The sequence below is a fragment of the Polypterus senegalus genome, chromosome 8 (genome assembly GCF_016835505.1).
Source record: "Polypterus senegalus isolate Bchr_013 chromosome 8, ASM1683550v1, whole genome shotgun sequence".
Lineage (NCBI taxonomy): Eukaryota > Metazoa > Chordata > Cladistia > Polypteriformes > Polypteridae > Polypterus > Polypterus senegalus.
The window spans coordinates 33,059,052-33,086,273 of record NC_053161.1 but is presented as its reverse complement, the minus strand read 5'-3'; the positions used below and the strand labels follow the sequence as shown (position 1 = coordinate 33,086,273).

At 36.6% G+C, this 27,222-nt stretch overlaps 1 protein-coding gene across 1 annotated transcript in view; it reads left to right on the top strand.

Annotated features, from left to right (window-relative positions):
- The window catches only part of immp2l (inner mitochondrial membrane peptidase subunit 2), a 1,365,073-nt gene that overhangs the window by 1,186,628 nt on the left and 151,223 nt on the right, over nt 1-27,222 (top strand). Inside the window, exon 4 of the mRNA XM_039762139.1 lies at nt 16,650-16,752. Within this exon, the coding sequence (XP_039618073.1) occupies nt 16,650-16,752 (103 nt within the window). The remainder of the gene's footprint in view (nt 1-16,649; nt 16,753-27,222) is intronic.

Here is a 27,222-nt window from a genome sequence, read left to right as displayed (position 1 = left end):
GTCTGAGCTTATTAGGGTACAGACAAAAAAAAAATAGGCACACAGTGGGGAAAAAAGCATGACGTCAACTTTAATCTCGAAATTTCCACTTTAATCACATAGTTTATTTTGTCATTAAAGCAGAACATCATGAACTTCATCTTAAATTCATTTAATTTACTAGGTTCTCAAAATCCCATCGCAACTAAAATAGCACGTTAAATGCTTTGTTTTGTATTTGATCTTCAATATGCTGTATGTGTGTGAATCACTACGTGCTTCCGTTCTTTCGTGATATTACAGCTCTCTTAATAATTAAAATACTGAGATGTATACGTGATATCATTTTCATGATGATTGGAATGAAAGCATTTTATTAAACATGGGAACACGATGGCGCAGTGATTGTTCATGTCTCACACAAGATGCTTTTGCGCCATGCGTGACCTTTGATGAAATAATTTATTGTAGCTGTACTGTCTCTTTCAAACATACTAACCTCCAATTCCTGTCCTTACTTTTCTTTCCCCAAATACCTCACAATCAGCTCTGTAATAGACGTTAAGACATCTGTAAGCTTACAACGACGATTCTTCAAAACTTTTAAGGAACATTGAAATATCTTGATAGTACTTGTTTAATTATTCTATCCATCTATCCTTCCAGTGTCGCGCCAGCCTTTGCAAATATACAGCATGCAAGGCAGAAAAAATACGTGAACTTGCTAGCGCTGCAGCGCCGGGTCCTCACATGTTTAATTATTAACAATACAGATTATTTAAATGAAGTTAAAGTTTGATCTGTATAATATAATCAACATATTTTGCTGCATTTCATCTTAAAAATTATATCGTCATCATATGTAAATACGCGCTTTATAAAGTGGCTTAGGTTGTGTCATATTATAACTGTAGTGCAAGTTTATAGTGGGGTAAGTACAAACAGTTCTACAAGATGCAATTGATTGAGTGTGCATTTATAGTTCTTGGGATGAAACTGTTTCTGAACTGCGAGGTCCGTACAGGAAAGGCTTTGAAATGTTTTGCTGTGGCTTTGGCAGCATGTGCTTGATGCTGTATACCGATAATTCTCTTTCCGATCAGCTGCTGCTGTGATTCCCCACTCAGATACAATGATATACCTGTAAATACTCCAAGTGGAGCAGTGAGAGTAATATGGAAAAAGATGATCCACTGTGGCAACCCTTTAAAGGGTGCAGCTGAAAGAAAAAAAAGAAGAAGAAGATGGTGTAGTGAGAGTAACAACGCTAAAGCAGTTATGGTATTTGGAATACTATGGCTATTCCCTGGGCCATTATATTGTTACAGGTAATCTACAGGTAATCAGATGCATTACACTAAGAAACAATATGCGGTTAGTTTCAGTGTATTTATAAAGCTGCATCAGAAATGTGCTTCTGAGAAATAAAGGGTAACCACACAGGAACAGTAGCACTTCTTTGACGCTGGGTGCCGCCAGTCTGCAAAAATGAGCGGAGAACTTGCGTATGGCAGGGTATGAGGTACCGTGGAAAAGTGCGTGGCTTTACGCCAAGTGTAGGTTTTATACATCACAATTTGAACGTGGAAATGTTCTTACGCAACATTTCTGTGCGTACGCACCGTTTATGCATGAGGCCCCAGATCAGTATCCCAGACATTTCATTGACTTGATGCTACACTGATTAAAAAGTGTTCCTTTAATTTTTTTTCCCTTGCACTAATATTTTAAACATGTGCAGTAAGTCAACACTCACACACCGCACACACAACCAATCCTTGACTCCTACTTCCTGATGCTGTAGGCATGTGAATGTGCTGCACCAATCTGTGAAGGCAGAGAATACTTGTAACAACGGTCCATCTCTTATATTCTGACACTCCTATATCCAGCCTGCCAGCTAATTGTTTCTGCCACTTGGATGCAGACTCTGAAAGTCTGCTTACTTGTGGTTGCTTTATATCAGCTCCTATCTAAATTTGTTAAATACTACTCACAACAAAGACTATAGCAAGTGAAACAGCAGCTACAAATTCAAGCTTCTTTATGTTCCTGAAGAGCTGAGGAAAACCAGAAATCAGGAAGCATTAATTCATTTTTTAAATCATAAGCTCCAAGATCACCAACAAAAATGCATTCACCCCTTATTCGACTTCTCATATAATACAACACAAAATTTTCAAAGCCACTTCACCTAGTTCAGTTATAAATAAAAAGCTAGAACATAGTAGTGTTAGTTTTGTCGCTTCTACAGAGTACAGACAAATTCTCACTTGCATGTCAGGCCAGCCTGCAATTACTTTTCATCTATTGTCTTATTTTTTTTTTATTCTGCAAAGTATTCAATAATTATTATTTTGTTTTGTTGCGTTGCACTCACTATTTTTTATTCAACAAATGCTACGTTCTATAACATTTGCATTTACTGTTAGTCAGAAGTCTAGATATTTCATGTTTACGAGAACAGGCAAACCACCAGATATGTGAAACCCACTGTCTTCATATAAGAAACACATAAGAGAAAGGAGTGGAACTGTTCCAGTGTCAATCTCAGAAAACCACAACATGGTTGGGAGAACTTTAATGATCAAATCAAACATTTTATACAATCCACCATATTTTACTTACTGAGATTTACAATGTCTCCCTGTCAGAATGCAGTTTAATCAGGTGTTTGAGTGCAGTAAGTCATAGTTATTGACATTTCATTTTAGTTTTAGTCTGAGGTTTATTATTGCATGAGTTGGACCAATTTAAACACAGTTTATATTGCTTCCTAGAGTGCAGTGCTTGCATTTATTGAGCCGTCTGGTTAATATCATTTTCAGTAAATTCTTAAATAAAGGTAAGATCTCAGTAATATCTCTTAAAGTGACATGTCTTCAAGAATAATTTAATAACAGCTTTGGCAAGAATAGGTCTTTTAACCTTACATTGTTTGTCATTTGCTATTCATGTAATCTTTCTGTAATATTATTTAGTATAGATTTGAAAGTCCTGTTATGCTGCTTTTAACTCCAATATTTATTAATTATATTAATAGAGTAGCTGTACGGCCTTTGTCCTATGTATGTTTAGTTCTCTGTGTACAGACCTATTTGGAGAACTATTTTTTCAGATGTGTGCAATAATTAATGATAGGCTCTCTTGCATTTCTACTGTCATGTTCTTTTTTGACCGTATCATTTACTCTTTTTTACTTTTCAGTTTAATTTTACTTATTGAGGCTTGTTGATGATGTCACTCTTTTTTCATGTTTCCTTTTGGTTTCAATGGACAAACACCCTTTGCAAAGTAACTGCTGCTCCTCATACATCAATGATGACACATAAGACACCAGCGAAGGGTTGTAAATACTAATCATTTGTACTTTACATAACACTAATGAAAACACTTTCTTAAACTAAAACCATCAAACTGAAATTGCAATTCTTACCATGTTTTTCTGATATTGAATTTTTTCTTTTTTAACACTGATTTGTGATTTTGGCCTATATGACGAAGTTTGCCTGATCAATTACAACTTTCTTGACCTATAATTCTGATAGAAGTGTTTGTATATTTACTTCCGCTACCTGTGAAGTAAAATAAATTAAACCACCAGAAACGTGCCCTTTTTATTAGAAATGTGTTCACTGGTTACATTGTTTAAGACAGAATTATTGCCATCAATGTTACTAGTTCAATGCCTGTTTTTTAAATATTATATCATGTCAATCCTCATTCTCAGTTTGCTTAATGCTAAAATGTTTACTGCCTTCAATATTTACTCTTAGCTCATAATAATTTATTCCCAAAATTAGTCTATCAGCATTTCTGTGTACTTCTTCGATGTTTTTTTGTCTTCCTTGTATCATGAAAACTAGAGCTGTATTTGGTATTCCAGATGTGGCCACTTAAGTGGTTTCATATAGCTTAAGCATAACTTGCATTTTTTTTGTTGTATTTTTACTTCTGTAGGTATTAGTCCATGATTTAATACATCCATCCATTACCTTATCCAATTCAAGGGCACAGGGCACCTGAATTAGTCTACTCCATAAATTTAAGTAATTTCTTAATTGCATCATTATCTACATCATTCATATAAATTATTGAATGCTGAAGTCCCAGCAGTGGTCCTATAGGACTTCATTTTCAGAATCAACAAATTCTGAAATTTTTCATTTATTCCAATGCATTGTTTTCAATGGTTAAGCTAATTATACATCCATCTGCTTATTATTCCTTATTGTCAGTTCACAGTCCATGTTATGCTTGGTTAGAATGTATACTTGTGCCTAAAAGAGGATGAGTTAGAGATGGAATAACACAAAACTCTATAAGATTCTAGGAACTGATTGTAAACGTTTTGTAGTAATGGCTTTATTTAAAGGGTGGGCAAGAAATTAACAGCAGGTTGATAGTGGAGTGCTTACGTGTACAGTCCCTCATTGATATATATTAAAATAGGAATTAGTACATCAAATCAACCTATTAATGTCAACCTGCTACACAATGATGATCAAAGAATTTATTATCAAGTTTCCATTTATTCATCTCATACTTCAACAACTCATCTCACCATCTCAACCGGCTCCTGTTGATCTGGAGGAGCAGCAACTTAACTCTGAGGCTCTCCTGACACCTTCACATGCTCAGCTGTGCCTTGATATTCTGTCTATGAAAACCACAAACAGTAGTGGTGATAAGACACAGCCTTGACAGAGACCAGCACCTACAATGAATACATTCAATGTAATGCCAAGTATTCAGACACAGCTCACACTGAATTTATATAGGAAGTGAAGAGTACGAATAGCATCCCATAATCCTGCAACACCTCCTACAACATATGCTGAAAGGCATAGTCAAATGCTTTCGCCAAATCTACAAAATACATGTAGTTTGGGTTATCATACTCTCATACACCTCCCAGGGAGAAGAACAGGTCTCCTGTTCCAAATCTAGGACAGAATGCACACAGAATACTATTCCTGTATCTTTGGCTCAACCCTTCTTCTCTCCAAAACCCTTGCATATGTCTTATCTTAGAAGCTGAGGAATGTGATACCTCAGTAACTGGAACACACCCTCTGGTCAGCTTTCTTAAATATGGGGACCACCACGCCAGTCTGACATTCCAAGTGTGCTTTACCTTTCCTCCATGTAACACTTAATAGACACATTAACCGTGTTATCCCAGTGATGTCCAGTGCTTTCAATATGTCCATTCAGTGTTCCTTCCACCGCTTGACAATTTCCCCAGAAGAGATCAACACCTCTCCATTCCTACTTACCACAATGTGGGCAAGGTCAGGCCTTTCCCTCCTGAGACATAGAACAGTTTGCCAGTCTTTGTCCATATCCTCTCTGAACACTTCTCATTTTGCTTCCACAACCACTTTTGCAAAAGTCCTGTTAGCCTATCAGTGCCTCTTAACTGAATCAGGAGATCCCATAGGAAATATTTCCCTGAAGGTCATCTTCTAAAATTTGACAGCTGCACTCATCACAGGTGTCCACCTTTGGGTCCTGGGGTTGCCACCATAAGATTCCACAACCATCTTAAGAGCTTTTAGCAGCTATTTCCACAACTAAAATCTTGAATAGGATCCATTTGGACTCTTTGTCTCTGACCTTGCTTTGCACATGGGAGACACTCTTTTGGAGGTAGGGTTGAAATCATCATGAATACAAGCCTCCACACTCATCTTGGCTTTGTCTAGGCATCCCTAGGTCTATCTGGCCTGCACCTCTTATTTAATACCTAAATCATTTCCAACTGGAGATCAGTTGACAACTCTCACCCTGTCTTAACCTGAGTCTTCAAAACATATGGCCTCAGTTCCGATGACACCACTACACAGTATGTCAACCCCCAGTCCAAGGTACTCTGATACCAGGTATACTTATAAGCTTTGTTGTGCTTGAACATGGGCTTTGTTATGGATAATTTATGACGAGCATAGAAATCAAGTGGTAACTCACAGTTTTTGGTTCATATGTGGCAGACCATTGCTACCAAACACACAATTCCAGGAATTTCTGACATTCCTGACATGGGCATTGAAATCACCAAGTAAGACTACTAAGTCAGTAACCAGCATCCTTTCAAGCACTTCACCAATTTCTGACCAAAAGGCCCTCACCAGTGAATGCCACCCCTAGGACTGGCTCCAGTAATGGGTCCCCATATCCCTATTTTGAGCCGGGTAAACTTTTTTATCTTCTACCTTTATGAGAGTCACTGTGAAGCATTATTTGTACAAGAGGTACAAAGCTCCAAGTCAGCTAACACTGACCATCACTAAAGTTCACAAGCCTTATCTCCACATCAAAGGCAAATGGTCCAGGGTGGAGACTGCAGCAACATGTACAGCCAAAACTTGTACCTTGAAAGAAATGTGTAAGACAATGAAGTATTTTTAAATTTCTGTTTTGTCATGCAAAACCTGGCTCTATGGAGCACCTACATTATGCATATTCTGTCACAACCAATCCCATGGAAATAGCATTGTGAATGCAGAGCAAGATATTTATATACTGGGCTTAGATTTACTGCTGAAAATCCCACGTCAAAATAATTGAGAGATGTGACCACTGGGGCACTTGAGAAATAAAAAAAATCTGAATATAATTTAAACCCAGCCATGGTGGTATTTTGATTTATCAGTTAACTGAGCGGGGAACTTTTATTTTAATCACCATATTTTTGGCAGTTTGTCATTTCTGGGATGTCTGGAATAATCACTCAGCCAAAATTCTGTCTACATAATGGATGGATCACAGACTGTTAGTCCTTTCCTTTGGGCTTCTTTTATATCCTGCTTCGAACATACTACCCAAAGGGGTAGTTTTCTCACTTTTTCTCCTAGCCTCTTGTGTTGGACTGGTTCCCCATCACTTACAGGATGTCCGTGTGTCACTTCCCAAGTTTTTAAGACCCTTTTTAATGATACTGTTAATGCTCTGAAAACATTTTCCAAGAGGTTGTTGAAGTTGTGACATCGGATACTCTTTTTACCTCTTCTGTTGATTATGAATCAATTTTAAAACTTTTTAGTGAACGCTTTGAAAGTACTAAACTGTACTTCAGGCCTATTATGAACGTTAGTGATAACATTTTCACCCAGATTTAACTTTCCTGTTGCAACATTACATGTTGCCCATACTATTTAAGTAGTTTTTATTTTTCCTATCATTTTTTACCCTTCCTTTGCAGTTTGCATAGGTAAATTTCAAAGAAAACGCTCCTGAATATACTGATATTCATATTGGTAAGCACATATTTTCATGTGGCATCTCTGTCTTCTATATTGTACATCCATGGTCAAGACAGCTAAAAAGCACTGAGTTCTAACAGGATACTCCATGGTTCATAAATTATTTTAATTACTTCCAATATGAGAAACTATAGGCAATTATATACAGTGAGTCATTTTTAACTGTTCATGAACATAATTGTTAACAATACATTGACACACAACTGAATTATTTTTGTGTGCTATGTGTATTATTAAATATGACTTTAAGAAAAGTGTATAATAATGAAATAAATGCAGATAATGAATTGGTAAAATATTTAAGTAATTCTGTATTCAACATTGTAAATACTGCATTTTTAAGAAATGAGTAATTTACTCACTAATCTTTTATATTGGTATATTTCATCCCCATTATATGTCTGAATATACTGTAACTTAGTGCCCAGTACTTGTTATTAAAACTTCAACAAATATATGCTGTCAAGTGGATACTTCCTGCTTTATGCAGCAATTAGTTTATCTATGATTTGTGTTCATTTTTGAAATATAATGGCTTTAATATTTAAGAAATCTTGGTCTCTTTTTATGTTATAATAATTCATGTAAAATATGAACATTCCCAAGTTCCGTAGCTCGTAGCCTGGAAAGGTAATTATGCTATTCATCTAATTTTTTTAATCTCTGCTAAAGCTTACAGTATGTGTTTTCTTACTAGGAGTGCCAATTTATATAATGAGAGAAACATCCTCTAATGTATTTCTTTTATTTCCTAAGGGAGCAGAAAACCAAATGGCCATCATCTTGGTTCACTATAGTTTAAATCTTTAGAAGGAGCAGATAATCCTTCATCTGTGAGACCACTGATGAGACAGCCCCAGAGGAACTGAAAACTCTTTACCATATTTGCCTTTATAGTATCTGCCGTTAAGCTGAGAAGGGACAAGAGGCGGCAAATATGTGTTTGAGTGATCACTGAAGTATACTACTTCTGAACAATTACACTCAAAATCCATTTCAGCAGATAACAGTAATCTCATTACTGATCTTTTAATATGTTTAAATTCTCAGTTATAGGATTGATTTTTTTTTAAATAATATATATGCCAATGTATTTCAACTAAGGATATGTAAGACTAAATGAAAAAGAATACCCCTCCACATTCATTATTGTTATTATTATCACCACCAATTGCTTTGATTTAATAATTTACAACCTGCTAAAGCAAAGTTCTATTCACTTTCCAAATAATAACTCGTAAATTTCTATGACAAACATATTTTGCCTTAATTGTTAGATGACAGCAATTAGTGTTGTGACCACAAGGGGATGCAAGAGAGCCCCAAACCACAGACACAGCAATATTGCACACAATGTATGAATAAAATAAAGGATTTTTAATTCTCACAAGCACCTCTTCACAATCCTCCAGTAATCAGCCACAGAAACAATACAAATAAGTTCCACAATTCTTCCTCATCTGTACCTCCTGCTGAGTGTTGCCTGCTGCCTCCTGACTGACTCCTCTGTGTGTGGGAGTGGACTCCTTTTTTAAGCCAGACCCAGGAATGGTTTCGGTGCCATGCTGTATCTTCCTGGAAGTATTACAATGCCATGGAGAAGGTGGGGAGGAGGGTCCTCCCTCAACAGTGCCCTCTATCAGTACATAAGAACATTCGTAAGGCTGCCTTTCCAGACTCCATCTCCCAGGCACAACTGCAGTTGTCCCGACTGGGTTGCCGTATGAAGACCACTGCCACCTGGCGTGTGGGGGATGAAACAACGCCCTACTGTTGGCTTCCACTGGTCTATTTATTAAATAATTCTGGCCAGATACTAAAGTATTCTCCTATCCCGCCAGCTGTGTTATCATCCTGGCGTCCTTTCCAGGTAATGAATTATTCCCCAGTCTGGCCAGAATACCTTTTCTTCTTCTACAGTGTACAGACCTTCATTTTGGGGATAGCTGAGGATTTTTTTTCTTTATAAAAAAAGTGGGCAAGACTTGATGCTCATTCAATTTATTTTTAATGTTTAGTTTTTAAAAACAGTAATTATGAAACAAAGATGTGCAACATAAAACATAGTGTTGAACATAAACACAGTTCTACAAGTACCTGAGGGTTAACATAAACAACAAACTGGACTGGTCTGACAACACAGTGGTGCTGTACAAGAAGGGCAAGAACAGATTGTACTTGCTATGGGGACTGGCCTTTTAATCTGTGCAGCAAGGTGCTGGAAACGTTAGTAGTCAGTAGTCAGTGTGGCGTTCTACACTGCAGTGTCCTCGTGAAGCAATCTGAGCTAAAAAAAAATTGTCAGGATAGCCTGATCCATCATTGGGTGAACCTTGGACATACTGGAAGCTGTTGTGGAAAAGAGGATGGTGACAAAATTGGATACCATCGTGAAAAATGCCCTCCATTCTCACTAGGAGTTGCTTTCTTAGAGCACTTTTAGCCTCAGGCTCATTCCATCACAGTGTGCTAAGAAGTGCCTGTGGTTGTCTTTTCTGCCCACTGCAATCAAGCAATTCAGTGATTCCTCCCAACATACTCTATGTTCATTTTGAAATTTCAGCACATTATTTATTTATTTGTTTGTCAATTGATTGATTGATTAATTGGCAGTTTTTTTTTTGTCCTGTGTTTCTGTATCCTTGTGTTGTACATTTCTGCTTTTCTGTGCATCTTATTCCCCTTGGAATAAATACAGTTTGTCTAATATAATAGAATCTACATATACTGCAATATGTATAACAAGTTTTAAAAACAATTTTTGGGTAGCCTAAGACATTTGCACCCAACTGCTTATAAAGAATGGCATTAAGTCTGAATTCCAACTGTCCTAGGTGAGCCACATTTTGATAAGGTAATTTCCTTGGGCAAACAACAGGTTAACTTGTATTGCATTTGAGTGGAAGACTCCTGAAAACAAGTCCATCATTTGTCACAGCACATTGTTTAAATTTCAGACCAAGTGCTATCAAAGATGTAGAGAAATGGAAAGAAAATGGACTTAGTACTGGCTAATCAATATATATATAAATAAATAAAAGATATATAAGAATGCAATATAAAACAACTACATACTTGTTTCTTTCTGCTTTTAAACCTTATTGCCTTGCTGATTAAATTATTAAACATTACAGTGTGTTCATTGCTTTATCTGACATTTCGCCTTGTAAAAATTGTACATTAGTTTGTTTCTGTCCCCTGAGCTGTTGCTGCTTTTCATGGCAATATCAAGGAGAGTAGGAGGCAATCCTTACCTTAATGTAAGAAGCTTTGCATTTTAAGTAGTGCTATTTGAATTATCTCAGTACTCCTCCTCTTTGGAATCTTGGCAAGTGGTGCTGACTTACAAGATGCAGTCAGTTATAAATGTAAAAAAACAGAAAAGATTAATTGGGGAAATGAATGTGTTTATTCTACATCAGCTATTTAATTATACTCTGCCTCCATGTTTTCAATTCAGTTGTTTTCACATTTTAGTACAATTGTGAAGGTTGTGTTGGTCAAACATGGGGCACTACTGGAAAAACAAGGGGCTTTGGATTAAACAGTACAGGATAGTGGCAATCTCATTCTAAATTATTGAAGGTCCCAAAGTTACCAGGTGGCAGTGCAGAGCCACACCACACTGTAGTTGGGTTCTGGCAGGACAGCCTGTTTGGGGCTTAGCAGAGATTGTCTATGGTAGCCTAAATCTGGAAGTACAGGAGTGCTTGAGGCTGTTAATGAAAGCTCCTTATGGAAGGCTTCAGGACATTCTTACATTACCTAAGACTACAGAAGTAATACCCAGGATGTCCTTGGAAGTAGTAATAGTTTAGTGTGTAAAAGCCACTCTTAGGCCACAAATCACTGAGTGGTTGTTGCTGACAGGTACTGAACTGGTGGGATGAAGGAAGGTCAGGGAGGAGAGGAGAGAGGCTGTTAAATGAGGACAGCAAGAGAGTGTATATAAAACAGTGGGTAAGTGGACCAGCCACCCCTCTGGGTATAGTCTATTATTGTGTTAGCAAGGCCATGAATATTTACATTTTACTGTTTTCACTTATTTGTATTTATTCCCAGCTGTTATTGCTTTTTATTTTGTTAATGAACTCAGCTGATAAGAATGCCTTACGTCTGCACACTATATTTTGTTTATAAAAAGGCTATGATGGACTGTTTAACACTAGAATTAACATAGCCTATGAGAAAACACATAAATCCCGCCCACCTTAAATCCATTAACAGAAACTTTTTCATATTTTAGTAATAAATGTTACAATGTTATGCTTTACATATTCTATAGTTTATGCCTACATTTTGTAACATTTATTACTAAAATATGAAAAAGTTTCTGTTTTAACAATGTGTTTACATAGATTACTGTAGAAACGGAACACACATGAAATGCTTGTGTTCCAAATAACGATCTGTTATTTCCACTCTAAAACTCCAGCAGTTCACTCCCAGATAATCAAACAAGGCATGAGCAGGGAGAACTTAGTGAACATTCTGTGACGGTGGGGAATGGAATAGCAGGCTGCTTGCTGCTTGTCTTAATCGGCAAATTTACAGGACAAAAGATGCTGACGGAGAGGTGCAAACGAATTTAAGGTGGGCCAGATTTACCAGTTTTCTCGTAGGCTCTGGTAATTCTAGTGTTAAAGGGGACCACAAATGACTTCATATGAAGGATTGTTTTAAAATTGAAAATTGTGCAAAATGTGAAAGTCAATTAATCTATCGCAGTGTTTTATTATCTTTTAAAACAAAGTTACCAAAACAATGTACCATTTTATTTACATATTACCAGATTATAGAAATGTACTGGGTATAAACTGTATGTTAAAAATGCATGCAAGTTTGTTAGGAAATTTCGTTACAAAAGGCTAAGCCACTTCCTTCTGAAAAAATTCTTCCTAGTACCAATCTAAAACATTAATCTAAATGACAATTTCCGTGTGGTTTTTGGCTTCTTGAGTTGAGGGGTTGTACAGAATGTGGTAATATCTCTTAAATTTTTAATTTAAGGTTATGTCTGTTTAGTAATGATTTTCACTTGCTTCTATGATTACTAAAAATGTTTACTTCTTTCTCTCATAACATGTTAACTTCATGATATATCTATGGGTAATGAAAACAAATTATTTAAGGGGTATATCTTTTGTCTTGGGGAAAGTCACATTATTAATCAAACATAGTAACACAAAGATCAATTCAAGTACATACACACACTAAATGTAACTGTTCGCTGTTGCATACAGCATACACTTCAGTTATACTGGCTTCAGTTACACTCTTAGCAATACACACACTGTTTGTACAGTTTGGCCATGGTTAAAAATTTCCCTATCTTTATCTATATAATGTATACATTAATATATATATATATATATATATATACATTTATATATATATACTGTATATACTGTACAGATTTTTTGTTGTACAACATAAAATCATTCTGCACAACACTAGGCTCCAAATCAGTGCAGCACATTGACATTAGTACATTATAATATCTCTCTGTTTAATAGACCCAGTACTGACTTTCCATGTTTCTCTCAGCCCCATTGGTTTGTTTTGATTTATCATTAATCTGATCATCTTGTAGGCAGGTGTCCTCATATCTTCACCGTGGTATATGTAGCAGCATTGCCATCTGCAGGAGCTTACCTGGTTGTACAGTGTACACCTTTGCTTGCACACTGGGGGTTTTCTTTGTGATTTGTGGACAGCTCAGTTGAACACAGAAACACTAATGTAATATGTGGATACAAATGTATATCTCTTCTCTTTTCTGCTGCAACTTGATGAGAACTGAAAGAGCTAACATATTTCACATTTACGCTCATTGCTTTTTAACTAAAACGTGACTATTAGTAAGCTAAAAAAAGAGTTTGATCAACTTGCTATCACTATTCACGTCTTTACATTTTTGCATGATGCATTTAACGTATTGTCCCAAAATCAAGAGTAACTAGCGTGTCGAAGTACAACCTTTTCTTGTAGCATTTTGTCTGAACACCAACAAAGAAATTTAAGAACTCAAAGAAAACCCATACATAATTCTCCATACTGGCAGGACCTCAGCAGGTATATGAATTCTTTTGCATAGTTTTTCAAATGAATTGAAGAAAGATGCAATTAGTTTGCAGGTAATCAAGCACATACAGTACATAGTCTCATAATAATAAACGATAAAAAGAGTTCAGTATTTGACAGTGTCATCTCCGAAGAATGAGCTTAAATACTAGGTTGATCAACAATTGTGAGTTCTCTCTTTATTTATTTTGTCTTTCTCCTGGTACAACAGTTTTCTTCCTACCTCCCAAATATGTTACATTGGTGGGCAGCACTAAATTGGCACTATATGAATGATTATGAAGGTGTTTAACTGTGTGCTCTGCAATTGAGTGGTGCCACTGCTGGAACAGGATTAAGCTGGAAATGGAAGGATGTATGGCTTTACTGTGGGTTATTCTGTACATATTACAATAAATATATGTATTAACTAACTGTTTTAATGCTCAAAAGTGGGTCAGGTGCTGAAACCATCAAATGTTCTTCTATTGCAAAATGTCATGGTATAACACAGCCTAGGGAACACACAAGAGAAAACAGAAAATAAAGTAAGAACAGAGTCATTACCGGGTATGTCAATGTACACATTCACTCTTAGTTTTGAAATTCACCTAAACAGACAGATACACCAAAAGCATTTTAGTAATTCTGTAAACTATACTTGATTCAGGATCAACTCCCTATGTTGAAAAGCCATTTATCAATCTTCAGATTTACTTATCCAGTTTAGGGTCTTTTCGTTTCTATCCCAGAATTATTAGGAATAAGATCAAGCCTGTTCATCGCAGGGCACATACAGGCTCATTCACAAATGCAGGCACACAGGCCAATTTAGACTTGTCACACAGCCTAGTTTGCTCATGTTTTTGGTTGTGTGAGGAAATCTAGAAGAGCCAGTGGAAAACCCAAGCAGACATTGGGAGAACTTGTAAGCATCCACAGTGTTATACACTAACATGCGGATCCACAATCCTAAAATACAATGCAGATAAAAATCAAGTTAAAGATAAGGAGCTGTTAATACTACTTATGTTTTCTAAATGGTTTGTTCTTTCAGTTCCTCTGGAAGTGTTAATGTATTACTTCTGTTGACCCATCTATAGCAAGGTAAACTTTTGAATTTTGGCAAACCATTGTTTTGTTTTCAACATAAAAATCCAACTTGACATTACTAAGTAGTGGTCTTCAAAGAAAAATCAATATAGGGATGCTTAAGCAGTGCTTTCATATGGTCAAAGTTTCAGCTAATTGACAATCTTCTCGATTGTCACCATGCATTTCTATATCCTGGACTTTGTCTTGCATGCGTATTGGGCACCGTGTTAGTCTGCTACTCAATTGGTCAATATTCAGAAGTACCTCTTCCTACTAATGTGGTTCAGCATCTTGTTATCATTCTTGTATTCTGTATCCTGCAACTAACACTCCGCAAATGGCATTGTGTTATTCTTCTTTTTCCTATTATGGTGTTTATTTATCACATAATTAGCCACTGTGATTTATTTGACATTCTGCAAATGTTGCTGCTGTTCTTTTTATTTTTGCTATTATTCTAGAGCATTTCTTTGCTCTCACTTTGCAATTATAAATCCACAATCACATTTGCTGAGGTTTCCACTACCTGAAGTTTCTGAATTTCCAGAATGTATAAGCTCATAAGCCTTGGATTAAGGCCAAGACCAACATTGCAGTAGTTTGCAAGTAACCATCTGACAGACAGAATTACCTTAGCATTTTATTATATATGACTAGCTGAGGTAACCATTCTTCACACAATCTAAAGATTTACTCTTTGGATGCTACTTAAAATCAATGTAAATAATTTGTAAATGAAATATTACAGAGCAGTAGAATTGTTGACATTGTAGATATACAGGCTAATATCTTAAGTTTGCCTTTGGCCATCAATATATTATTTAGATATTCAAAGAAAATAAAAAGTATAGTTAAATCAACTGAAATATGTAACATACTGTATTAGGTTGCATGTCATTGCAGCTTTTCCTCATAAATTCTATTTTTGTTATTTTAGGGGCACAAATAAATGATTCCCTAGTTGTGCTCACCTTTGAACAAAGGTGTCTGTGTGAGAAGCAGCTCCTGCCTAAGGCCCTATACCTCTTCATAGCCATTGTGAAGTTGACGCTTATAGGGAATTGGTGTGCCGTAGAATGAATAATTAGAATGTGTTAAGATAATTCAGGAGATGAATACATTCTCTCTTACTGTGTCCTGTTAAACTGTCACATCAATCACATTTTATTCTTGGATTTTAACCTGAAGTCATGTCCCATTATGATATTTTGAAAGTCCTAACTTTTGAAACCTTTATACTATTACTCCAGTGTTCAAATCAGTGCCTGTTCATTCAGTGATTTATTTTTTTTGGATAATGTGACAATTATGCATTGTTTTAATTTTATTTATGTAAATCACACAATGGAGGATTTTCAGGCAGATTGTACACCTTATGGGAAATGTTCACTGGGTGTTAATAAGCTATGCTAGCTTTTAAAATCCTACTTTATGTCATACTGTTAGGCAACAGGGGTTCTGGGCAAAAATAAATGACATAATATGATTCATGGAGACTTGCAGAAAGCCTTTGATAACAGTTCTTCACAAAAGATTGATCATTAATCTATAAGCCACAGGCAGCTCTGTGCTGATATTTAAATTGGACTGAATGTTTGCTAAAAAAGAATCAAGAAAAGGAAGAGAGTGCTTAACTTAGAGACATATCATTAGTGCAGAATCCTCCATGGAGTTTCACAGGAATTCTAAGCAGTTCTTAAAAATGATGTGTGTGTATCAGTGTATCAGCATAACTTTATTCTATATGTATTGAATAAAACATTCCAAGGGTAGTTAAGTTTTGCTATATTGCAGAAAAAGTTCACTTTTATAAATGAAGGTGCATTATGTGCAAACCAAAAACTCATTAGTGAAGACAGTTTTGTGAAGTGTTATGCACTACTCTGCTAATCAGACTCCAAAAGATATGTGATATACCGCTATATACTTCATTAAAGAACATGTAGGCACTATTTTATACTCCACAAGAAATCACTAATAATTTTAAGAATAATGGTTATTTATACAATTCTTTTAACTGCTAACATATTTTTGTGTGATGAAAGGCATTATTTGAGTCAATTTGAAAACATTAAAATAATTGTAACAAGCATAATTAAAATAATTTTAAGCTACGGTAAGTTAAATGTAAAATGTTCAAATGCAGCTTGTTATTTAGTGTACCAAATACAGTGTCATTTGGTATTTATTACAACTTATTTTATGTACCTACTGTTTGTACAAATTGAACATTTTCTTTATCTACAGGACAAGAGGTTATAAAAACAGGCATGTGAAGATCCCAGGTGGCCATTTTTGGATAGAAGGTGACCACTATGGCCATAGTTTTGACAGCAACAATTTTGGACCTGTAAGTAACTAAATCCAACAGATATTTAAGGGACATGCATGCATTATGAACTTTATTCTACTGTCCAGATTTTTTCATGCACTGCCAGTTTTAATTAACATGCATTTTAATATCCCCAGTTAATTTGTCTTAGCAGTAGACTATAAAAAATGTAAAACAAATATTGTTCATGGAAAGGATTTTTCTCTTTTAGCATCAGAAATTGCCATTTTAGCCTATGGACCTCTGACTCTCAGTGGAATATGTACTGTCTGCCATCTGTGTTTACTGTCTTTGTTATTCATTTATTTGGAGATCTTGCATATTTGCTTTTTCTGCCTGATACTAATTTTTGTTTTTCCACTTATGAATTGCCCTGTCTACAAACTGTTTATTTCCTGTTTTCTATTTGCAATAGAAAATCTGCTCCTGATGAAATTCTTTAATTATGCTTATTAATATAATTAACAATTAAAAACATTTCACTGGTACAGTTAAAATAAGGGGGCTTCTATTGTATGCAGTATACAGGACAAGATGCTCTTCTGGGAAGATGCAGTGAAAAGGACATAGTAGTTACCTTCAGCAGTATTCCTTTTATGTAAAGAACAAAAATAGAATGACTCGGCTATTCAAAAATATGGTATTTTAAATAATTTCATGTTTTGTTTAGATAATTCCTTTGCTTTCAATATAAGGTTGAATGTTAACAATATACCTACACATCAGCATATTAACTTTAAGAATCAGTACTTAATGAAAGCACATTTCTATTTTCAGTTCCTTTTGTATCACTTATAATGAACAGCATTTGTTATAGTAAGAAAGAAATTGTTTCTTGGTATTCTTTTTATTCATTGTTTTGGTTGTTAAGTGACTTACAGTATATTACATCACACATGGAAAGGTTAGAACTATAGTAGAGTCATCTTTTAATATTTCAGGAAATGATGTATGCAGTGAGAAGTCAAGCAAAATGACATCTTTTGTTAGCTAACTGAACAGATTGCAATATGTACGGTTTTGAGGCAACTCAAGTCCCTTCTTCAGTACTACAGGAAATTATGTCAAATATTTTTTTTAGTTATTATGTGGCATCATAGAATTTTACTTTCTCAGTCAATAAAATCCTTTTTAAGGCATTATTGTGTAGGCAATCTGTTTGTGAATTCTTTTTATGACCAGTAACGCGCACTGCACGATAACATGCAAAGAATACACTTGACTTGAGCATTCCTAGTTTTCATACTCTTTCTCTGTACGTTTAGCATTCGTTTGCTCAGAGCAGCTCTTCTTTTCTCCACCCTAGCGACCCACTTCTCCTCTTTTTGAGTTTGGCATCTTTTTCACGTTAAAACTGATTAAGTCAGTGTTTGTGTTGCAATTACTTAGTACGTTTTCCTTAATTTTTCACTTAAGCTGACACTTAAGTCTTCATAGCAGTAGAGTGTTGTACCGTGTTAGCCTTAGACTGATACAGGAGAAAGTAGGGTGAAATGACACCTTTTATTGGCTAACTAAATAGATTACAAATGCAAGCTTTCAAGGTAGCTAAGGCCCCTTCATCAGGCAAGGTGTAACAAAGAAACTGAAAAATACTCTAGCTTATATTGGAACAGAAAAGTGATTTTTTTCTTTCATCTTAGCAAACTTTTTGTTCAAATGTTAGCAAAATGAATATACCTGAGATGAATTAACCCTGAAAGAAGAGGACAATGAACTAATAAAATGTAGAGATAAGATAACCATCACTAGAGAAAGTCCTGTAAGGTTTTTTTGAAGTGCATTGTCTGTAAGATAGGCCACTGATGTGGTCAGTGGATCAATCAGTCTTAGTCCACATATGTGGTCATAAAACTCTTGTCTCTATTTAGACCATTTCGTAGAGTGTTGAATTTAAGCATATGTTTGTATACCCATTCTCTCCGCTCCTGTTGGGTCTTGAAATTACTCATAAGCGCAGTGACGCTCAGATCCTTTATGCTGTGGCCATTACTGTTAAAGTGTGCTGCCACCGGAAGATCAATACTGTTCTGATTAATATGAAATCTATGTGAGTTCATTCGCTGGCGTAGTGTTGACCAGTTTCCTCTACATACAGTTCAGTGTTTGTCACCTTATGCACAAGATTACGTAGACCACATTAGCAGATTTGCATGTGAACGGACCCTTTATTTTATGCTCCTGTTGGCAATGTGGTATAAGTACCTGATTTGTCGTGTAGATATGTGCACAGGTGCCACACCTGTTTAGTAGGCAGGGAGATGTGCCACTTGCTGCCGAGCCACACATAGAGGTTTGGTGGTTGCCTGTATGCAGGAAGGGGAGGTTCTGGGAATACATCCTTCAGTTTATTGTCTTTTTGTACCATGGGTTGAAGCTCTTTCATAATTTTGCAAAGTGTTTCCAGATGTGGATGATAAGTTACAACTAGTGGGACCCAGTTCTTGGTTTCTGCACCTTTGTATTCAAGAAGGTTTTCTCTGGGTATAGCCATAGCTCTCCTGATTTGCAGGTCTGTTGATTTGGGAGTGTACCCTTGTTTGATGAAGTCTGCCCTCAGTTTCAGCAGTTGTGTGTCCCAATCCACTGGGTCTGAGCAAATACGATTGTAACATATTGCCTGGCTGTAGATGATGGAGTTCCGTATATGCTTTGGGTGGAAACTGTCATTTCTTAGATATGTCTGTCTGTCTGTTGGTTTGTGAAAAATAGAGGTCATAAGGGTACCGTCCTTTATGCGAATGGTAGTGTCCAGAAAGCTGATTTCTGTTTGTGAATAATTTAATCTGTTTTATGTTGGGGTGGAATGAATTGTAATTCCTATGGAAGCAAAGAAGGTCTTTTTTGCTTCGATTATAAGAATGTCATCTATGTAGCGAAAGTAAAGCATTGGTTTTATTGCGCATGTTGACAAGAAGTCTTGTTCTAATCTTGCCATGAATAAGTTTGCGTAATGGGGTGTAAAACGACATCCCATTGCAGTTCCTATCAGTTGTAAGTAAATGTCCTGACCAAAAGAAAACACATTTTGAGTTAGTAGGAATTTTATCATTTGTATCACTGGCTCTGTAAGCCATGATGTCGCAGGTACATCTGACAGGCCGTAGTTCCATCATCATGGGGGATGTTTGTGTATAATGCATTCACATCCATTGTAACAAGTTTTTTAAGAAGGTGGGTGGTTTCCTTTACATAGCTGGGTGTGTTTCTGGCAAGGGGTTTGAGAATGCTTTCAACCCATTCTGAAATATTTTCTGTCAGTGTGCCAATTCCTGAGATTATTGGCCTTCCTTGGTTACCATCTTTATGGATTTTGTAGAAGTATCCCACTTTTGGATCCTCAGGGATCCGACTACTGATGTGGTCCTTGATGTTAACAGGTAAGTTGCTTAACAATGTCTTCAGTTCTTCATGTAAACATCAGTGGGGTCCTCCCGTAGTTTGCAGTAATAAGTGGTATTAGAAAGCTGCCTCTGTGCCTCTTTTATATAATCAGATGTGTTCATGATTACTAAGGCACCCCCTTTATCGGCTGGTTTGACAATGATCTCTGTGTTTTCCCTTAGTGAATGTATGGCTTGCTTTTCTTGTAAACTGATATTGTATACCTGGTTCTGCTCTCGGTCCAGGTTCCCAGTTTTGACCCACTGTCAGAAGCTGTCTATGTATCTGTCCAGAGTGGGGTTTCTTCTGGGTTTTGGTGTCCATGTGGGTTTTTTGGTGGAATTATTGTAATCATGCTTGTTTCCTGTGTATTACTGTCCTTCTTATTATGGAAGAATTCTTTAAGTCCGAGCTTTCTGAAAAAGTCTTCCATATCACTGCACTGAGTCTGATTGAAAATGAAAATGAGATGTCAGTACTCTCAAAGGACTTCTCATTCTGTCTGGCTAAACCTATCGACAAAATCAGACTCTGCAGTGATATGGAAGAATTTCACGTAGACTATTTAGACTATTTGTTTGTTTTCTCCCTTGCTCATCTCTACCGCTCCATTGTCATTTTTTTAACTGTTTTGCCAAGCACTAACATTTTTTTCTGATTTTATAAGTCTGTTTGGTTAATGACACCCGCTGAATGAAAATTTTGTTGTATCATATACACTATTTACTATGTACACAAGGCAATAAGGTTGAGTTTGATAAATCTGATTTAATATATATCCTAATAAACACTGTATATGCTATGCCACTGAGTAATATGAACCACTTTTTGGTTTAGTTTATTAGGGCCTGTCAATAAAATTATTCATCTTCCTTTTTTGAAGATAATAACAAAGAAAAAAGTGTCCATTATTGTACCATGTCTTTGGTTTCTGCATGGGCTCAATCTATATTAAATAATAACAAAATCTGCCACTCAAAACCGTGTGGTTATAGTTACTGTTTCAGTTAAAGGCAACATTGGTTAACGTGATAATTCAATATCACTAACTATATTAGCATTTGCATATATTTTTAAGAAGTACTAAATGACTACTGTTGATTTGCATCTTGTACCGTTACCAGTTTTGTAAATTATGGTTACATTTTTAAGGACTTTTGTCAACATTTAGCAAACATGAAAATCATGTTCTTGTAGATGTCTAAAGATTCAATTTTACTGTAATGTTGAGCACTAGATAGTGACAAACTTAACTTAATGTTGTGGGTTTCAGACTACCTTTCATTTTGGAAAAGAATTCAGCCAAACTCTTCGTATTGTTAAAATAAATGCTAGTACTTTTATTAAAACTGGTTTTCAACATCCTATTATATTTATAATGTATAATGTAAAACAATGTAAAAGTTGGTGATATGCAACAAGTGTCTAAGGCAAAGGCTCCATTTCCAAACACTCACAAGTGTTGTAATTTAGTGACCTTATAATCGTGCGTACTTAAAAACAATTATATCTTAAATATTCTAAAAGAAAAAGTTTCAATATCAACTGTCTATAAAGTAACAATTAGAAGATTTTTTTTCGATGAAGCATGTTTATATAAGCTTATATACCTTTTTTTAGGATCACAATGAACACAGTGCGAGCCAGTCAACGATAAATCATTTATTTCAAAACCATATGCAAGAAGTGATATCACTCAGCCTACATGTGCTTTTACCTGAATCTATCTACCTGTAAATCTACTGTAGATTAAAGAAATGTGTCAGGAAAATAAGCTAAGATTGATGAGCAAAAAACTGGAATACACAACTGTAACAGACACGTCAGTTCACAAATGGGTGTGACATCAGCAATTAACTGACATTTATAAGGTCTTAGCTTACAAATATATGTTATACTTAATTCTTTGATACTCATTCTGCAGTCTATATCTATCTATCTATCTATCTATCTATCTATCTATCTATCTATCTATCTATCTATCTATCTATCTATCTATCTATCTATCTATTTTGTTAGATATTTTTACAATGTTTTTACTGTAATAAAACAATCAAATACACACTGCTAATTAGAAAAAAGTACGGTGGGCTGGCGCCCTGCCCGGAGTTTGTTTCCTGCCTTGCACCCTATGTTGGCTGGGATTGGCTCCAGCAGACTCCCCGTGACCCTGTAGTTAGAATATAGCAGGTTGGATTATGGATGGATGGATAATTAGAAAAAAGGTCCAGTCATAAATACAATGAAACATATTAAAGAAGGATAAGAAGACAGTTAACACTAGAAACCCCACCATTACCTAGTGTGAAAATCCATCTCATACCAAAAAAGTATATTTTTGCTAATTAATTCAAACACTTAAAGTTAAAAAATAGAAATTAGCATAGCAGGCATATTTTAAAATAACATCAATAAATTCTTGCCAGATTCTGAAAAAACTCTGCACTGTTCCAAGTAAAGAAAATTTGATTGTTTCTGCTGTGTTGTTTTTGCTACTCCGGAAATATCTGTAGGAACACTCTGCGAAAAACTCAAAGCATATCTAAGGGTCCAATTTATTTCTTATGTCTCTAATTAAAATAAATTGCTAACTAGAAGTTTGTACTAATTACGGATATCTCCAAGATTGGTAAAGAATATGTAATGATATGCTATACAAAAAAAATTACATTGCAAATGAAACTCAATCTTCTGACTATAACACAATTATTATGAGCAAAGGCTAGTAAGATTCTAGCACAACAGATACATAAAAAAGTGACAGAATTACAATGATTAAGAGCACAGTTGGAAGCAAACAAAGTGAACGGTAAGAAATAATGAATGTATTTAAGAAATATTATAAGCCTTTATACACATCAGACTGCAATGAAGGAGAAGCCTAAGTAATCAGTTTCATCAGTGAATTAGACATGATCAACACACTGCTTATAGTGCAACTGAACAATCCCATGAGGCACATCAAAATTTAAGTTCTGTAACTTCCCTACAAAGCAGGAAATCCATGATTCAAGATAGTTACCCTCAAAATTTTATAACAAGTTATTTGTTAAATTAGTCCCATTAATATTAGTTTAGGAAGCTCCTCTTCATATCTTTCAGTTGCTCCCATTTAGGGGTCACCACAGTGGATCATCTGTCCCCATCTATCCCTCTGATTTCCTGCCACACTGACTACCATCATATCCTTCCTCACAACAAACAAAATCTTCTTCTTTGACCTTCCTTTTTTCCTCTTTCCTGGCTGTTCCATTCTTAACATTCTTTTCCAGATGTACCCCTTATCTCTCTTCTGTACATGCCCAAACCATCTTTATCTAGTGTGATGGACAGCCGGGTCCCATGCCCGGCCGGGACGCCTCTGCTACATACGTCCCGGGGGAGCCACCATGGGCAGTGCAATGCCTCCCCCCGGGTGCCTGGGGGCAGCCTCCCTGGCCGGGGGTCCTACCCCAGTCTTCCCCGTGGCTCCATGGGACATGGAGTCCACTACAGCCCGGTTGGGAGATGGGGTGGCTGCTAGGGGGTGCTGCGGAGAGCCAGCCGCCGCAATGGACGAGTTACCAGCCCCACCCGGAGGCTCAATTAAGACCAGCTGGTCAAGCACCTGGAGCACTGCCGGGTGGACCATAAAAGGGCGAACCCTCCTTCATTCGAGGCCAGAATCGGGAGGTAGAGGACGAGATTGCCTGGGAGGAGTGGAGGTGCCAGGAAGAGTTGTTGGTGCTCTATTTTAAGTGTTTTTGGGACTGTGTTGGGCCTGTGGAACATGGGGAAGATGTGCGTCCACAGGCTGAAGAAGTGCAATAAAGCCTGTTGATTTTACATGTGCCTCTGCGTGGTCTGTGCCGGGTCAGGCGCTATATAGAGCAGCCTTCACACTAGCCTCTATCACTTTGTCCCCAAACTACCATACTTATGTTGTCTCACAATGCTTGAACTCTCTTCTTCACCTCCCTGCTGCACTCTCCATTGCTTTGTACTTGTTGAACCCAGGTATTTAAATTTGTCTACCTTCACCACCTCTAATCCTTGCTTTTGCACCGTTCCGCCATTTTCCCTCTCATTGTCACACATGTGCTCCATCTTACTCCTACTGACTTTCATTCCCCTTCTCTCCAGTCAATACCTCCACCTCTCCAGGTTCATCTCAACCTGCTGTCTTCTCTTGATCACAGTGTCATCCGTGAATATCATAGTCCACAGAAACTCCTGTCTGACCTCATCTGTCAACCTTCCCATCACCATTCCAAACAGAAAAGGGCTCAAAGCCAATCATTGACATAATCACACTCTCACCTTGAACCAGACTGTCATTCCTACCACACACCTCACCGCAGTCACACTGTCCTTATACATATTTTGCACCACCCTCACATACACTTCTGCTACTCCTGGTTTCCTCATACAGTACCATAACTCCTCTCTTGACACCCCTTCATACACTTCCTCTAAGTCCACAAACATGCAATGCAATTCATTCTGGCCTTTTCTGTACTTCTCCATCAACACTTTTAAAGCAAACATCAAATGTGTAGTACTCTTTCCTAGCATGAAACCAGATCACCACCTCTCCTCTCAGCCTAGCATCCATCACTGTTTCCCATATCTTCATGGTATGGCTGATCACCTTTACACCCCTGTAGTCACTGCAACACTACACATCTCCCTTTTCTTGAAAATTGGTACTAATATACTTCTTCTCCACTCCACAAGCATCTTCTCGCTTTTCAAGATTTTGTTAAACAATCTACTTAAAAACTACTACCTTCTCACATAAATATCTCCATGTCTCAATTGGTAAATCATCCAGTCCAACTGCTTTTCCACTGTTCATCTTTTTCATAGATTTCCTTAATTCAGCCATGCTGATCCCTGGTACTTTGTGATTTACTATATCTGCTTCCTCCAACCTACACTCTCTCTTATTTTCTATATTCATAAGTTCTTCAAAGTACTCCTTCCACATTTTCAGCACACTCTTCCTGCTTGTCAATAAATTCCATCTGCATCCTTTATCACCCTGACCTGTAACACGTTCTTTCCTGCTTAGTTGCTCGGTCTGGCCAATGCAAGTGTTTATCCTTCCTTTGTGTCCAGTTTCTGGTATAGTTCATCTCCTCTCTCTTCACCTTGCACTGCTTTTTGTACACCTGTCTGATTTTGTCATCTTTCTGCTTTTCACAATTCTTTTTCACTATAACCTTTTTCTCTTTATGCTTTCCTGTATTTTCTCATTCAACCACTAAGTCTTTTTGTCTTCCTTTCTCTGTCTAGATGTCACACCAAGCCCCATCCTTCCCTCTCCCTTACCACTTCAGCTGTGGTGTTCCACTCATCTATCCTCTCTTCACCACAATCCAGTGCCTATCTCCAAATTTTACACAATAGTATTCCTCTTTCAGCTTCCACAGCCTGATATTTAATTCCATTCTCACTCTCTTCCTGTTTTTCACCTCAAAATTCATACTGCATACCATCAATCAATGCTGTCTAGCTACACTATCCTCTGCCACCACCTTACAGTCCCCAATCTCTTTCAGTAGTCCACCTGTATTCACCTTACTCCACAGTTAATAGTTCTTCTTTTTCTTCTTCTTAAAATATGTATTTACCACTGCCAATTTCATCTTTTGCAAAGTCAATTACCATCTGCAGTTCAACATTTCTCTCTTTAACTTTGCCCATCACCTCCTCATCATCATTCCCTTCACCAACATGTCCATTAAGGTCTACGCCAATCACCACTTTTTCTTCTTTGGGTATACTCTCCACCATTTCATCTAACTCATTCCAGAAATCTTCTTTCTCCTCAATCTCACATCCCACTTGTAGGGCATATGCACTGATGACATTTAATATTATCCCTTCGATTTTCAGGTTCATGCTCATCACTCTGTCAGCAATTCTCATCACCTCCAAAATTCTCCTAATATACTTCTCCTTCACAATTACCACTGTCCTATTTCTCTTTCTGTCCACCATGGCACCCACCTCTGATGCTTCTGGCTTAACTTTCTTTCCATCTTTTCCCATTCTGTCATCATAGTGCCAACATTCAAAGTTCTGATTCTGAATTGCACATTCTCTCCCATTGTCTATGAACCTGCTTTCCCATTCTTTTTCTCCTTCACCTTCTTTGCCCAGCAGTATTATAGTTTCCACTCATACCCTGCTTGTTATAGATTAATAATGTCCATGTATTGGCAAAAGCTTTATCAAATATAATGGCTTCTTTCAATAATATCAAAGTATCCAACAGGATTTGTCAACAGCTATTGTCAGACCTTAGATGACTATTTGATGAGCTCTACCACCTTCATCATGTGAAGTTCTACGTTCTTTGGATAAAGAAAATGAGTTTGGTAGAGTAACATATGAGATCCCTTTTGCTTTACTGGTTTTGGACATCTTATTTGTGCATGGACTAACTTTACTCAAGCACAGAAGCCCTACTCCAGCCAAACATAATAAATTCCAATTACTTTATGTTACTTCAGAACTACATTACTTATACAAGTAGCATAAGGTATGTAGTATATGTTGTCAAAGCAATCAGGGGAGGTGAGCTATATACCAAACATAGATTGGTAATAAAGGATTTGAACATTCAGAAACCAGTTAAAGACAAAATAAGAAAATACGCAAGAATTACAATCATTAAAAGAAACCAACAAAAGTCAGGAATACACAAGTAGACTTAAAGAAACATTTGAAGCAGCAGAAGAAAATGAAGATAGCAGCAAAGGAAAGTGGGCCTTAAATAAAAGATGGATAAAATTTAAGGAAACATATCAAAGTGTTACATGCATCTGCAGAGTTATGACAGTAATAAAGGACCTAAGAGAAAAAGAACTAAATGGTGGAATGATGAAGTGAAGAGCAAGGTGGGAGAGAAAAAGAAGGCATAGAGAAAATATTTAAGCACAAAAACTGAAGGTGTCAGGGAAGTATTCAAATAAAAGCACGGAGAGGCTAAAGGAGATTGTAAAATCATCAAAGAAAAATGTTGGGAAGAATTTGATAAAAAAAATTGAGGAAAATTTTATTGAAAATCAAAAACAGTTCCGGAATATAGTCAAACAGTTAAAGGGAAATCAAGCA